General features: G+C 37.7%; 1 protein-coding gene across 1 annotated transcript in view; it reads right to left on the bottom strand.

Moving 5' to 3' along the window:
* Positions 1–13,697, bottom strand: part of LOC122792910 (caspase-8-like) — a 743,641-nt gene that overhangs the window by 152,881 nt on the left and 577,063 nt on the right. Inside the window, exon 7 of the mRNA XM_044060467.1 lies at positions 1,030–1,141. Within this exon, the coding sequence (XP_043916402.1) occupies positions 1,030–1,141 (112 nt within the window). The remainder of the gene's footprint in view (positions 1–1,029; positions 1,142–13,697) is intronic.

Below are 13,697 nucleotides of genomic sequence, written 5' to 3'. Positions count from 1 at the left end.
TTTAAGAGTCGGAAGAGATGGCCATCTTTAGTGCCTTCATCTAATGTGATGGGCCTTAACATGTGACAGACATTGAAACCCTGCACAGATGGAGTGCTTTCAGTGGTCTTGAACCAGGTCTCTGTGATAATGCACATGTCACTTTTCCAGGGTAATGGCGGTTTGTGAGGAGTGGAGGTTTTCTGTTAAGGCTCCTAGTGTTGAGCAGCAATATCTTACTGTTATCCAGACTCTGTTTAACTACGCTGGAAGATTTAGAAAACTGACATTGTCATTTTATTGTCTCTTTTCTCAGTAGCCATGCAACTGTGGAGTTAATATATTAAGTAAGAGGGTGTAGGGGAGCAAAGAGACTTGATAACCTGCAAAAGGTGCTTTTTAAAGTTGTTTCAATGAGCTGAAGGTTCTCATTTTTTTCTTATCCAGTTGCAGCTTCAGGAGGTTGAACCTCAGTGAAATATAAGGAAAGGTAAAAATGTACTTTTTCAATCTAAATAGGCAAAACCTGGATAATATTCAGAGATGACTAAAGAAGAGAGATGGGACCACAAATGAACATTTCCACCTTTTATAGGACTCCATGTACAGTCCACAACTAAGGCCATGAGTGGTATGCAGTTTCTGGGACTACACTCGGTGCAAAACTAAGTTTTCACCTCAAGAGTCATCATTTTCCACATTTAGTGTGTATACACACATTCTGACCATGTGTTCAAAATAGAATAAGGAATTTGTCACTATGTATAACATGGTAGCAAGGATCAATTCCTATATTCAATATGGCAAACATCCTCATACTCTTACAGTGTTCCTTGGACTTCAGACCATTTGAGACAAGTTTAACACTATATACTGACATCATTAATACGTATGACATAAAGGTATAAAGTGTCCCTTGCCTATAATCTATTAGTACAATGTGAAAAATAAACAGTCTTCACAACTCACTGTACATTTATGTACTTGAACCATGCAAAAAGTCATTCAATGTAATTATCAATGAAACACGTAAAGTTTCTTTTTACCTACCAGCATCTGTGTCTGATCCTTTTCGAGGTGGTAAAGGCATCTGAAATTGATAATTGTTTATAATAACACAGTAGCCCCGAGTAGTGTTGTTCATTCTGTAAGCTGGAGTCACCTAGAAATCAACAAAAATGAATACTTTGGTTTGCAACAGAAATATCCAAATCATTCCTGCTTTGGAACTACTCATTAAAACAGTGTACACCCTTTAAATACAAATGTAAGAATTTTGAATTTGTAATTTCCTGATGAAGACAATCTCGGGCCTGGCTGCTGACTAAATCTTGATGAAAATGTTGTGGCACATGATGGTATTATATGAACACTATAAACCAAAAACTGCAAGGTCATCTGGTGGGTCAGAAGCAAGGAGGAGGATTACAAACCATAAAACAAGAAAAACAAGATCTTTTACACACTAAAATTAATCACACCCACAACAACCAGGATCTTATGAAGGACCCACTACAGACTGGAAACTGAGCACAGAATATCAGCCCAACTTTAGTCACTCTAAAATGTTAACAGATAGGTTTATGGAAACAAATCTACAGAAGGAGCAGTCTTGTGGATAATGGTTATAACTACTGAAACAAGGACAAGTGCAAACGACAACATGGATTTGTTACTGCAATGCCGCACTCTCACTAGAACAGATGCAGAAGATAACAGAAAAAAGTACAGCGGTCTGTTAAGGGCACTAAGTCAAATGTGGACAAAATTAAGTCTTTTAATTCATCCAAGAAATGGAAGGCGACAAAGGTACACATGTAGATGTTGCAATACTTCAGTACTGGGTTAGATGCTACAACAACTGAATGGAATCCATTCACACAATACCAAGTGACAATGATATGATGCTGACGAGTAATACGCACTGGAGAAGGTTCAGAGTTTCAGGCAGCTGTCTCATCCAGTGGATACAGGATCATCCTAAATTCTTTGTTAGACAGCTTTCAGTTACTATAGCCTATAATGAACAGTGGAATAATGTAATAGTAACAACAAAGATATATAATGGTAGAAGTGAAATGATGCACAAGGACACCTTTCAATGATTATTCAGCACTAAGGTTTACGGTTGGTACAGGTACAAGACCAAGAATCTGAAACATACGGAGGTCCTAGACTGAGACACTTCTGTGTTCAGGTATGTGGGTATACGGAATTGGAGCCACCACAGATAATGCCCCGCAGTTGATGAACTGGCACACTGCAGTCCTGTATTTAACAATCACTTTACCAGGTGGATACCCAGCTCAGTGCAAGGAAGACTGCCTCAGGAAACCTAATCTGGGTGAGCTTGTACACACATACTTGGCCAGGGTTCACCTACACAGAAATAAATATGAAGGAAAAAAAAAGGCTGTAGAATCACAAAAGCAAGGTCTATGAATGGTGTGATCAACTCCATGAGGGAAGGTTTTGCCTCTGGCCTATCAGCAGTACGTCACATATGCCTGTAAGGCTTTTTCTTCAGGGAAGAGCACTCTATCACTAGTATGTTACCCTCCCTTCACAAAGCTGGAAACAGCACCAGAGTTTATAACTGCTGCAGGAAAGTCTGCATCTGATGTACAATGGGTATCTGATATGCACACAGACATAAGTCAAGCTATCTTCTTCCCATTACATCTCCTTTGAATCGGATGACGTCAAGGTCAAACTCTCAAAAATTTACAAAGGAACTAAAGCAGACACAGCACCTTTACAGAGGTCTAGTAAGAAACAAGCCAGAGGCCTGGTCAGTCTCATGCTCCCTTACCTTCTCTACGTCTTAGCCTCACTTCTGATGTTCATTCTCATTCAGTAACCAGTTTATATCTCTGTCATCTGGCTGTGGGCTACACTTCTGATGTTTTACATTAGAATACATGGATGCACTCTGGCACATAGAGGGATATTAGCACTGTTCTGCTAAAAATGACACTTAAGGAGGTAGATCAACACAGAAAACAGCTGCCAGAAACGACGAGTCAGCAGATTAGCACTTCCCTCTACCTTGACACCAGCATAGAATTCAGGTGGAAGAGGTTATTAGAAATCCCTTCAGTATAAAACCCAACAAACTAAAGATCACAATTGACCTAGACTGCTAAAAGGCAAAGAAAATCTGCTAGGCTCGGGAAGAGTTTAAAGCTGTACCCATGAGACAGCTGCAATTAAGAGTTAGGACAAACACTCTCAATATACAATATGTTTTAGAAAAATGCAACAAAACAGATTTTAATGTGCAACAACTTCTCCTTTTGGCTTTTCCTGTTATGGGTCACCACAGCAGAACAGTGGTTTGCAGAACGACTGGCAGTGGAGTTGGACTGTCAAGTTGCCAGCCCAGCACCCAACCTTCCACAGAAGGCACACTCACGCACTCACTCACACCTAAGGCCATTTCAGTGTCCAATCCACCTGCAACATGTCTTTGGGATGTGGGAGGACAGCGGAGCACCAGGAAGAAACCCACTATATTTTACTGTGTAATTATGCAGAAGAAATTAATAAAAGAATATGACTGGTCCTGCTGAGTTTAAACGCAGATGGGGGAGTGGCACCTACAACCTGCACAATGAAATGAGAGAACATTTAATGCTGCAGTTAGTAATAGAGTGGTAAATGCCAGGTATGTGAAATGCAGCTGTATCCAGGGAAGGCAATGCTATGTATGACACAGGCATTAGCAGAGTGGGGAAAAGACAAGACTGCTGAATTTGGTGGCTTTCTTTAAAAGTGACTACTGTTTATGTACTCTTACTTCTAGCAGATCTATAGGCAAATGTCATTATGAGAAGAGGTAAAACTGAGACAACCACAAAAGACTAAATATGTACCCCTGGTTGAACAAAAAGCTGTTCAAAATTATTACACAAAAGGGGGGGCAAATGAAAAAGTGTTGGACTACAAAGCAGCATCAGTAAGACAGTAGGAATGAAAAAGCATAAAGGGGTTTTAAACAATGAGTGATGTGGCCAAGGATAGTATCAGGGCATCTCTGAAGTCAAATTTGTTCCTTGATAATCCTGATGTTTAGATAAGATAAACAAATGTTCCTTTGGGGAAGGTTGCAGGATCTTTCATTCTCTTCATAAATCATTCACTCCAATGGCGGTCTGGAAGTTTGCACCATAACTTCCACTGGTTGCATCTTGAGTTTTTTTTGTGAAAACCCCCAAAAGCCAGGAAACAAACACAAACTAAAGGTCCAAAAACATAAAAGGCGACAGGCTGTCCGGAACACAAATCCACATTTATTTTAAATATCACAACACACCATTCCATGGCAGTCAAATAAATGCAGTAAATCCATATGCAAACAAGAATGGTTTACTAGTCCAGTAGGAAACCGCCATGTTATTAACCCGTTAGGAACAATTTTGTGTCTTAAACATTCCTTAAGATAGTCATTCTCACACTGGAGTTTTTTATACTTTAATAAAGTATAGTTCATTCAATTTCTTTCCAAGACTGAAACATCCACAACTGGTGTTTAATTATCAAAAACAAAGCTTTTCTGTAATTAATGGAACTCACTTCAGATACATTACCAGAAGCTCCCAAAATATTAAAACTCCTGTCCACATTAGTATTTCCAGGCAAAAAGTCACTATTAGTTCCATTACCTTATCCTGTAGGGAGGGGCTTGCTGCTGCACACACCGAGTCCATAAAACCATTCCTTTCACCAAAACCTCCCAAAGTACTTGCAGGAATATTACTCAAACACACTGTTGTAAAATTCCCAGTTTGCTGCACCCATTCTCTTTTAGACTTCCATAATTCTGTGTTAAAAAAATCAAACCTTATTGTTGCTTGTTGGATTACTATCGGACACAGTTTACTACAATGGACTTTTTTGTTGCATCTTTATTTGGAATCACTGTTTGGGACTCTGGCTTCTTTTTAATCATACCAGAATTCATACCGCTGTAAATGAATTGTACTGCTCCTTGTTTATCTGAAGTTATGCAATATCAGAAGTAATCTTACCTTCAACTCTATTAAATTCTGTAACTAAGCAGCCTAAAAGAGTACCCTTTCTCTTCTACCTAGAATTTCTCAAAATGACTCTTGCAGGTGACATCAACCTAGACCCATATCCAACATTCAGCCAGAGTTCTACCCATAATCTTAATAGAGCTCAATTCAGCTATCCTGTTTTCCTCTTTAAAGATTATACTCCACAGTCAACTAACAGTATTCCCTCACATAATCAAACTGCAGTAAATCAACCTCAGTGCACACAGTGTCAAAAACAAACAGATCTGTTAGAAGCATGAATAATAAGGCATTTCTGATGCATGTTAAAATACAACTCCTGTCCCTCTACATTTATCTAAGCAAACCTTTCTTTTAAAAAAACATCTTTATTAAATTTTCTCTTAAGAGACAGGCAATTATACATTAATAGAAAAGAAAGCTAACCATATTAACATTTTCTCCATTTACAAGACTTCCAAGGTGGCTGCACAATGATCACCAGTATAACGTCAGCTCTCCTAGTGTGAAAAAGGAAACGGAGTGAAAGGAGTGCCATTGAGAATATTTTTGGTAAAACACACTGCCTGGATGCCAGCAAAGAAGAAATTTGGAAAACCTGAAAGAAAATCAACCAGAAAATGTGAAAAGTAAACATTGTCTGTAAAGGATTCTGCAGCTGTTCAGCAAAAAGGACTTCAAACTTCAGGTTTGGTTGAAGAAATGGCTTCCAGTAATTTAGAGGAAAAAAATAAAACAAACGTACTCGGTGGTAATCGAACTAAATAAAACATTGAAGGGACATATCAATTCGAACAACAAGCTGGAAAAAATAGAAGACGCTTTAACCAGCCATTCAGATGAACTGGTAAAATCAAAACTGGTAAAATGGTAAAAACTGGCAAAAATCAGAGGATGACATTAAGAAAAAGCTAGCTGAATATGAGTTTTCTCAAGAAAAACTGTTCAGAAAATAGCAGAGTTAGAGGACAGTGTGCGCACAGAAAACCTGAGAGTTTTTGCTGTGCCAGAGAAACTGGAAGGAACAGACTGTATTAATTTTATGAAAGCAAAAAAAGCAAATGGACTTGTGTTCCACAGCAGAATTTGTTAATTGAAAGGGCACATTGGCTGTATGTTCCAACCCTGGCCATGACCTGTATTAAAAATGCAATCATACATACCAGCAGAAAGAGCTGATCCTGACAAAATTATGGCAGAAGGACAACATATTAAAAACTGGACACAGTAGAGTGTTTGTAGAAAATGATTACTTACTGTACACCAGGCAGAAGAGGAACACATTTATCCCTTCAATCAGGGAACATTTTTCCTAAAGAATCAAAGTAATTTTTGAAACGGAACAGGCCAAGGAGAAAATAAAATAGGGGTGGGAGTATGGCAGAATGGTTAAGGTGTTTACCTTGCAGACCCAAGGTGCAGGGTTTGATTCTTACATGGGGTAATTGGCTAGGCTTAAAATGGCCCACAAGGGCAATTAGCCTAGTACTAATCTATGAACCTATAAAACAGCTTATCCAACAAAAAGTGAAGTCAGGAAGCAGAAGGGGGCTCTGCTTCTCATTCTTCTAATGGTAAGGTTCATGGAGAGACTTTGCCAGTGAAACCTTTTCCAATGTTTGAAAGAAAAATGCTTAAAAGTCAGAAAAAAATAACGTTTCCATTTACATACGTTATATATCACATACTTTTTTTTTCTTTAGAACCATCATCAGGCTAGCATAAAATGTTCTAATTCCTGCCTTCCCTTAAACATCCATCCTCCTCCAAAACATTTTTCGGCATGTATTCCTCCCACAATTTCCATTTATTTCTATGTGATTTGCTCCTTACTTTTTCTAAAGACCTGTCTTCCAGTTTTTTTTAACTCTTTTACAATATTCAGTGCTTCACATACAGTTAGTTTAGACTTTGATTTCCATTTTGTAGTAATTGTTTTTTGGCAACCAACAGAATTCAGCTTAACAAGGCCTTACTATGTCTAGGCAATTCAGATCTTGTGTTCCAGCTGAAAAAAAAATCATCTCCTCAGTTACAGACAATTGCTCACCCAGTGTTTGACAGACAGCTCTGTAGGAAATTTATAAAATGTGTCAACTTATCTCCCCATTTACCTTTTTTTTCCCCATCACACCTTCAACATTTGGTATCCACCGAAGAAAAATACTTTGAAGTCTGACTGACATATAAAAATACCTAACATGCACTTCCAAGCAAAACTCCTAAACCTTCTGGACTTGCAGGAACAAAGATGAGACGTACCACCAAGACTGTCGCGAGAAGAACACGTCACGTTAAAAACCAAATTCTTTAATACGAACAATAAAAAGTAGCATAAAACAAAGTTCTAGGGTGGATAAGCGCTTTTTATAAAAACTTTCTTCACATCCTCACCCATTAACCAGCAATTGTTCTTATAAAAGTAGTAGTAGCCAATCATCAAGAATCAGGAACAAGCTGGACCAATGAGCTTCTCAAACTGAATCAACCATTTAGCATATCAAGATGACCAATGAGAGACTCTCAGAAACTATTTCTTCAAATCAGGAGCATGCCAGTCTCAAGTTCATTCAGAATCACAGTAGAACCAATCAACAAAAACAGGAACAAGCTGGTCCAATGAACTAGTCATACTGAACCAGCTATTTAGCATAGCAAAGGGACCAATTGTCTTTAATCAGGAAGCTTTTTCGCCAATAGGAACCAAGTCATGACTAATCATACTCAGGAAGCTTGTCTTCCAATAGAAATTAGACCTTGACTATTCATATTCATGTGAGGAAAAGAGCCAGTGAAAACACCCAGTAGAAGCAAAAGGAAACTAACGAGCAAAATACAATGCCCATGCTGACTTAGATGCAGGCCTTCCTGAATGACAGCATGATTTCTCTTTTCTGCCAGTAAAGTGGCTCTGTTTCTTAGCAGAACTCTGTTTTTCTGATCAAGTGACTGTGCACAGTGGCAGTTGCAACCAGCCGATCAAGAAAAATATCTTCAAATGTAAATAAGGCAATATCTATTAGTAATTGCAAGACCAAAGTAACCAATCAACTGTGGTCAAAAACACCTTCTCGTTATACGAAGGGAAAGAAAGTAAGACATCAGAATTCATAGCCTGAATATACTCAAGTCCACAATGCAATCAGCATGTTAGATTAGATCAATTGCATTTCTTGACGAGGCCTCTTGCTTTTAAAATGGGCTTAAGGGGGACAGCACCATTAAGACCAGGTCAGAGATCGGCTCTGAGTTCCATAATCCATTTAGTTTCTTGTAGTTCTGTTACAACATTGTTTACATAACCACTTGCATGTCCTGTCCAGCCTACTATGTACGCAAAACCAATAGACCTTTTAAAGAACGGATTCTATGACTGCTATCTGACATTCATAACAGTGTTGAGACCAATGCCATATATGAGCATATTAAAAACAACAAAACACCACCAATTTCATTTTATGGCCATAAGTATGCTAAGAGAGAATTTGGGAAGGGGTGATATACATAACACCGAACTACAAGAAAACAAATGGATTATGGAACTCAGAGCCGATTGCCCACCTGGTCTTAATGGTGTTATCCCCCTTAAGCCCATGTTAAAAGCAAGAGGCCTTGTCAAGAAATGCAGTTGATCTAATGTAACATGATGATTGCATTACGGACTTTAGTATATTTGGGCTATAAATTCTGTTGTCTTACTTTCTTTCCCTTCATATAAAGAGAATGTGTTTTTGACCACAGTTGATTGGTTAATTTGGTCTTGCAATTACTAACAGATATTGCCTTATTTACATTTAAAGACATTTTTCTTGATTGGCTGGTTGCAACTGTCACTGTACACAGTCACTTGATCAGAAAAACAGGGTTCTACTAAGAAACAGAGCCACTTTACTGACAGAAAAGAGAAATCATGCTATCATTCAGGAAGGCCTGCATCTAAGTCAGCATGGGCATTGTATTTTGCTCATTGGTTTCCTTTTGCTTCTACTGGGTGTTTTCACTGGCTCTTTTCCTCATATGAATAAGAATAGTTGAGGTCTAATTTTTATTGGAAGACAACCTTCCTATGATTAGTCAAGACTTGGTTCCTACTGGCAAAAAAAGCTTCCTGATTAAAGACGACTGGTCCCTTTGTTACGCGAAATAGCTGGTTCAGTATGACTAGTTCATTGGACCAGTTCTCTCCTGTTTTTTGTTGATTGGTTCTACTGCGATTCTGAATGAACTTAAGACTAGCATGCTCCTGATTGGAAGAAATAGTTTCTGACATTCTCTCACTGGACATCTTGATATGCTAAATGGCTGATTCATTTGAGAAGCTCAATGGTCCAGCTTGTTCTTGATTCTTGATGATTGGCTACTACTTCTTTTATAAGAACAATTGTTGGTTAACTGGTGAGGATCTGCCTATCCACCCTAGAACTTTGTTTTATGCTACTTTTTACTGTTCATATTAAAGAATTTGGTTTTTAACATGACATGTTCATCTCATGACAGCCTTAGTGGTATGTCTCATCTTTGTTCCTGCATTTTCTTTACTTGTCGAGACTACCTTTGGTAACGTAGCATTTTTTTGTTTTTATAAGCCTTCTGGACTTTGTTGCATACTTGGGATCCATATATATGTCCCTCCATTGTTTCCTTATTAATTGCTTTTCCAGTCTCTTTTCCCAATCTTTGCTATCATCTGACATGACTCTTATAGTTAACATGCAATATTTTAAACACCCTACTAAATTATCCTTTTTCTAGCAGCAGCTTCTGTTCTACATTCAACTAAAAAGTCTACCACAATAGGTCTTTCACTTGTGATTCCCCTTATCCTTATCTCTTTGCCTGCAGCCCAAACATCTTCATGGCCTCATCCCACTCTATTACCGTCCCTCTGTACCTTGGTTCTTTTGCCAGTTTTCTCCATTAAATTCCAGACCCCTTTTTGCCTACTTTCTGTACCCTTACTTGCAGCCCCTATTGGCACAATCTCCTTTCGCCATTCTTGTGTTGGCTTAGTTTTTAGAATACTTTCTGTTGCTTTATGAATATATCATTCTGCATGGTTATTATTCGCCCTACAGATCTACATCCAAAATCCCACCCTTTTCTTATTTCTTGAACTCTCTCCCTGCTTCATCATCATCCCTTTCCATACTGAATTATAACCTTCACCTTGTGTTATATAAATATACGAGTCTTAACTGTGTAGCTCTAAAATATCCCTTTAGATCTGGTAATCCTAAACTATGATGTTCTACTGGAAGGATCAACTTATCCCACTAACTCTTGCCCTCTTCCCATCACAGATAAATTCCTTCATCTCTTAATTATTGTACACAACCTCTCCTCTGGTTGATAAAAAATATGCCTCATCTCAATATAAAATTAAAGGGATTAAAAACATTTTTCACTACCTTAACCTTACATTCCATATCCATAAACAAGAGCTTCCAGTTTCTCAGTTTTTGTATTACTTTTTGTTTGGTCTCTTCTCATATATCCTTAGCTGCCATAACAGAAGCCTTTTTATTCCATACACCTACATACTTCATCTTATCTCCATATAAATACGAGCATTGCTGAACCAATTTGTGTGCAGGTAGATAATTAACGGCTATTGGCCTTGTTTTGTCTTCATTAATTTTACATCCTCAAAAGACCTGAAACTGTCTCAAAGTGTTCCACAATACTGAGAAGTCCTTTTCTGGATTTATCAGGTACAAAATAATATCATTTGCAAACATAGGTGACTTTTCTTGATAACCATACCAACTGTATCCTTGAATTTCTAAGTCTCTTATCTTCATTGCCATGGCTCTAAATATAAAGCAAGTAACAAAAGGAAAAGAGGGCATGCCTGCCTGGATCCCCTTTTCAAACGCAATTTATTAGAGAGGTATCCTCCCCACTTTAATTCTTGCCTCTGATCCTCCCATATATTCTTCTAATTAACCATATTACTGAACCAGGGATTGCAAATGCCAGCTTACTCTTTTGAATGTTTTCTCTGCATCCAGACCCAGCAACATCAGTGGTATTTTCTTGCATTCTGCTTCCCTCTCGATCATCACTGTCCTATTACTGTTGTCAAATGTTTGCCACCCCCTCCACAAAACCACACTGACTCATACTTATACGTTTTGGCAAAACCTTTGCCTTTCTTTTAACTAGTACAGACAAATACTTTACACTCATGGTTTAAAATTGAAATGGATCTACATGAAGCTGGGTCTGATGAGTTTTACCATCTTTAGGTAATACAGCCACCAGAATTTTCTTCCAAGATGATGGTGCTTCCCCTACTTTTAAAATCACTGAGATCATTACCACTTTTTCCCTCCCACCTTTCAAAGGAATGTCATCTGTTCCTGGCAATTTTCCTGTGGATTGACTACATATATTGTGTTTTTATCTTGTCTCCTATCTTAACTGTTAGTTGTTGTCCCCATTTCCATTTGTGCTCTTTCTTGATTTCCATATTTCTCTGCTTTATACAATGTTCATAAAATTTCCAAAATATTTGTAATAACTCTATGGGATCTCTGGTTATTTTTCTTGTTACAGTCTCTGGAGTAAGAGTTGCTTAAGAGCAATCTTTTTAAATTCATGCATATTATTCAAATGCTCCCTTATTTTCTATTTAGCACTCTGCAGTTACAGCTCTTCTTGTACTGTGAGATTCCCCTTATTCTGAAATATTTTAACCTTTGCCAGCCCATCTAAATAATTCCTATTACTTAACCATCTTTCTTTCTCTTTTATTTTACCTTAAATTAAACTCCATATTCATTTAATCCCACTCACTACCTATCACTTCTGAAGAAATTTCAAATAATTCCCACTACCCGTTCCTTGGATTCCTCTCTTTTTAACAAGTGGGAAAGTGCCAGTGTCTTGCATCTTACTTTTACTTCATTGTCCTGCACTTTATTTTAGTTTTGTCACAGAGCATGATCTGAAATGGTTACTGGATATTTGTCAAGGTTTTCAATTAAATGCACATGTTCCTGTTAAATAATTTTTTATCCAGTGTAGCCCAGTTATTGTACCTTGGGGAATAATATGTAAATTCTGTCTGAGTTCCTACTACTAAATTCATGTCTTCCATAAGAAATATTTCCATAAATGTGAAATCTACAATCTTTAGTTATATATTCCTTTCTCGATCCCCCGATATAATACAGGCAAACCTTAGTCTATACTTCAACAAACCAGGGACAAAACTAGGGTGTGGAACAATGTCCCAAAGAATCATGAATTCAACAGTTCCCAAACAGGATAAAACAGCAGTAAAACTACATTATCCTGTCACTTAACATAAATATTCCCAAGTTGCTCCACCAAAATGTACATGACAACTGTAAATATCTCCCTCAAATATTATCCTCTTAACAAACACAACAGAAAACAATTTAAAAAAGTAGCTCCCAAAGGCAAAATCTTTATAATGGGAGACTTCAATGCCAATGCACTGGACCCCCAAAGGGTACAGATTTATAGATTAATTGCTAACAGTGATGTAATACACTTCACTATCTTCCTTACAGGATTCAATTAATCCATCAAGAATTCAATTCCAGTCCAGCTAACATTCCACATAGATGCTATGGCACACGTCTTTCTTTCCAGTCTCACAAGTGACCATCCCTAAATATCCACCAGTCTCAGTTAAAAGTCTAAAACCCACTCCAAGGATCATATTCTCTACAACTATCCAAGATATTCAAAGAATATGAACTTTGGTCAGAGAGACAAAATACCTAAACTGACCTTTCTGTAGTATTAAATAGATTGAATACTTTCTTTACAAATTCGATAAAACAAGCTAGTCCCTAGAACTGTCAAAGTGGGTTGTGATATTAAATATCTTTAGATTACTGCAAATGTAAGAAAACACCTCACAGGATTCTTAGGAATTTCAACATGCTAGTACCCACTGTTAAGCCACACTCCCTTTCTCTAGGAGGGTTAGCTTAATCAAGCCCCAAAATGAATTTGTGGGTGCCCAGTCAACCATCTAGGTCCTGTTTGAAGGATAAGACTGTTCAACACACAGGAGGAAGTCTGTTTCAGAGGAGGAGGGGGGGTGCAAATGAATCTCCCTCTCCATTGTATTTTATCTGCTGAAGGTTTTGGCAGTTGATTCTGCTGTTTGTAAAACTATTATCCAGGACATCATGATCTCTAATTGAATAGAAGTTGAGGCATACATCTTCCCTCAAGAGTCAAAAATCTATTAGATACTGAATAAAGAGACAGTGCTTCCAATCCTTCTTGGTAGTTCATGGTCTTTAAGCACATATCTTCTTAGTTAGTGACTTCTGGGGTATTTCCAGTTGTTTGATACGTCTAGTAAGGCACATCCCAAAGTCTTAATCAATGCTGAACATAAAAGAATGCTCATCTCTTTAGACCTGCTGATATTCCCTTGGCAATTAACTATAACGTTTTTCCTGACTGCTATTGTTATATAATTTTCAAAAGACAGGAAATTACCAACTCATGATCCAAGGTCCCTAACAATTTGTTTATTTACTGACATATGATTAATGGGAAAGTCTGACTGGGTAGGAGCCAGTTTTCAATGGATACCTGGGGAGAACAGATCCAAAGTATTACAAAGCATTTTAAGAACAATACATTTTACAATCTTTAAAAGTAATACAAAAAAGAATTAGAAGTTAT

This window comes from Protopterus annectens, chromosome 2.part0 (assembly GCF_019279795.1).
Source record: "Protopterus annectens isolate FY-2018-M chromosome 2.part0, PAN1.0, whole genome shotgun sequence".
Taxonomy (NCBI): domain Eukaryota; kingdom Metazoa; phylum Chordata; order Ceratodontiformes; family Protopteridae; genus Protopterus; species Protopterus annectens.
Note: the sequence above shows the minus strand (reverse complement) of the source record. Positions and strands in the feature narration are given on the sequence as shown.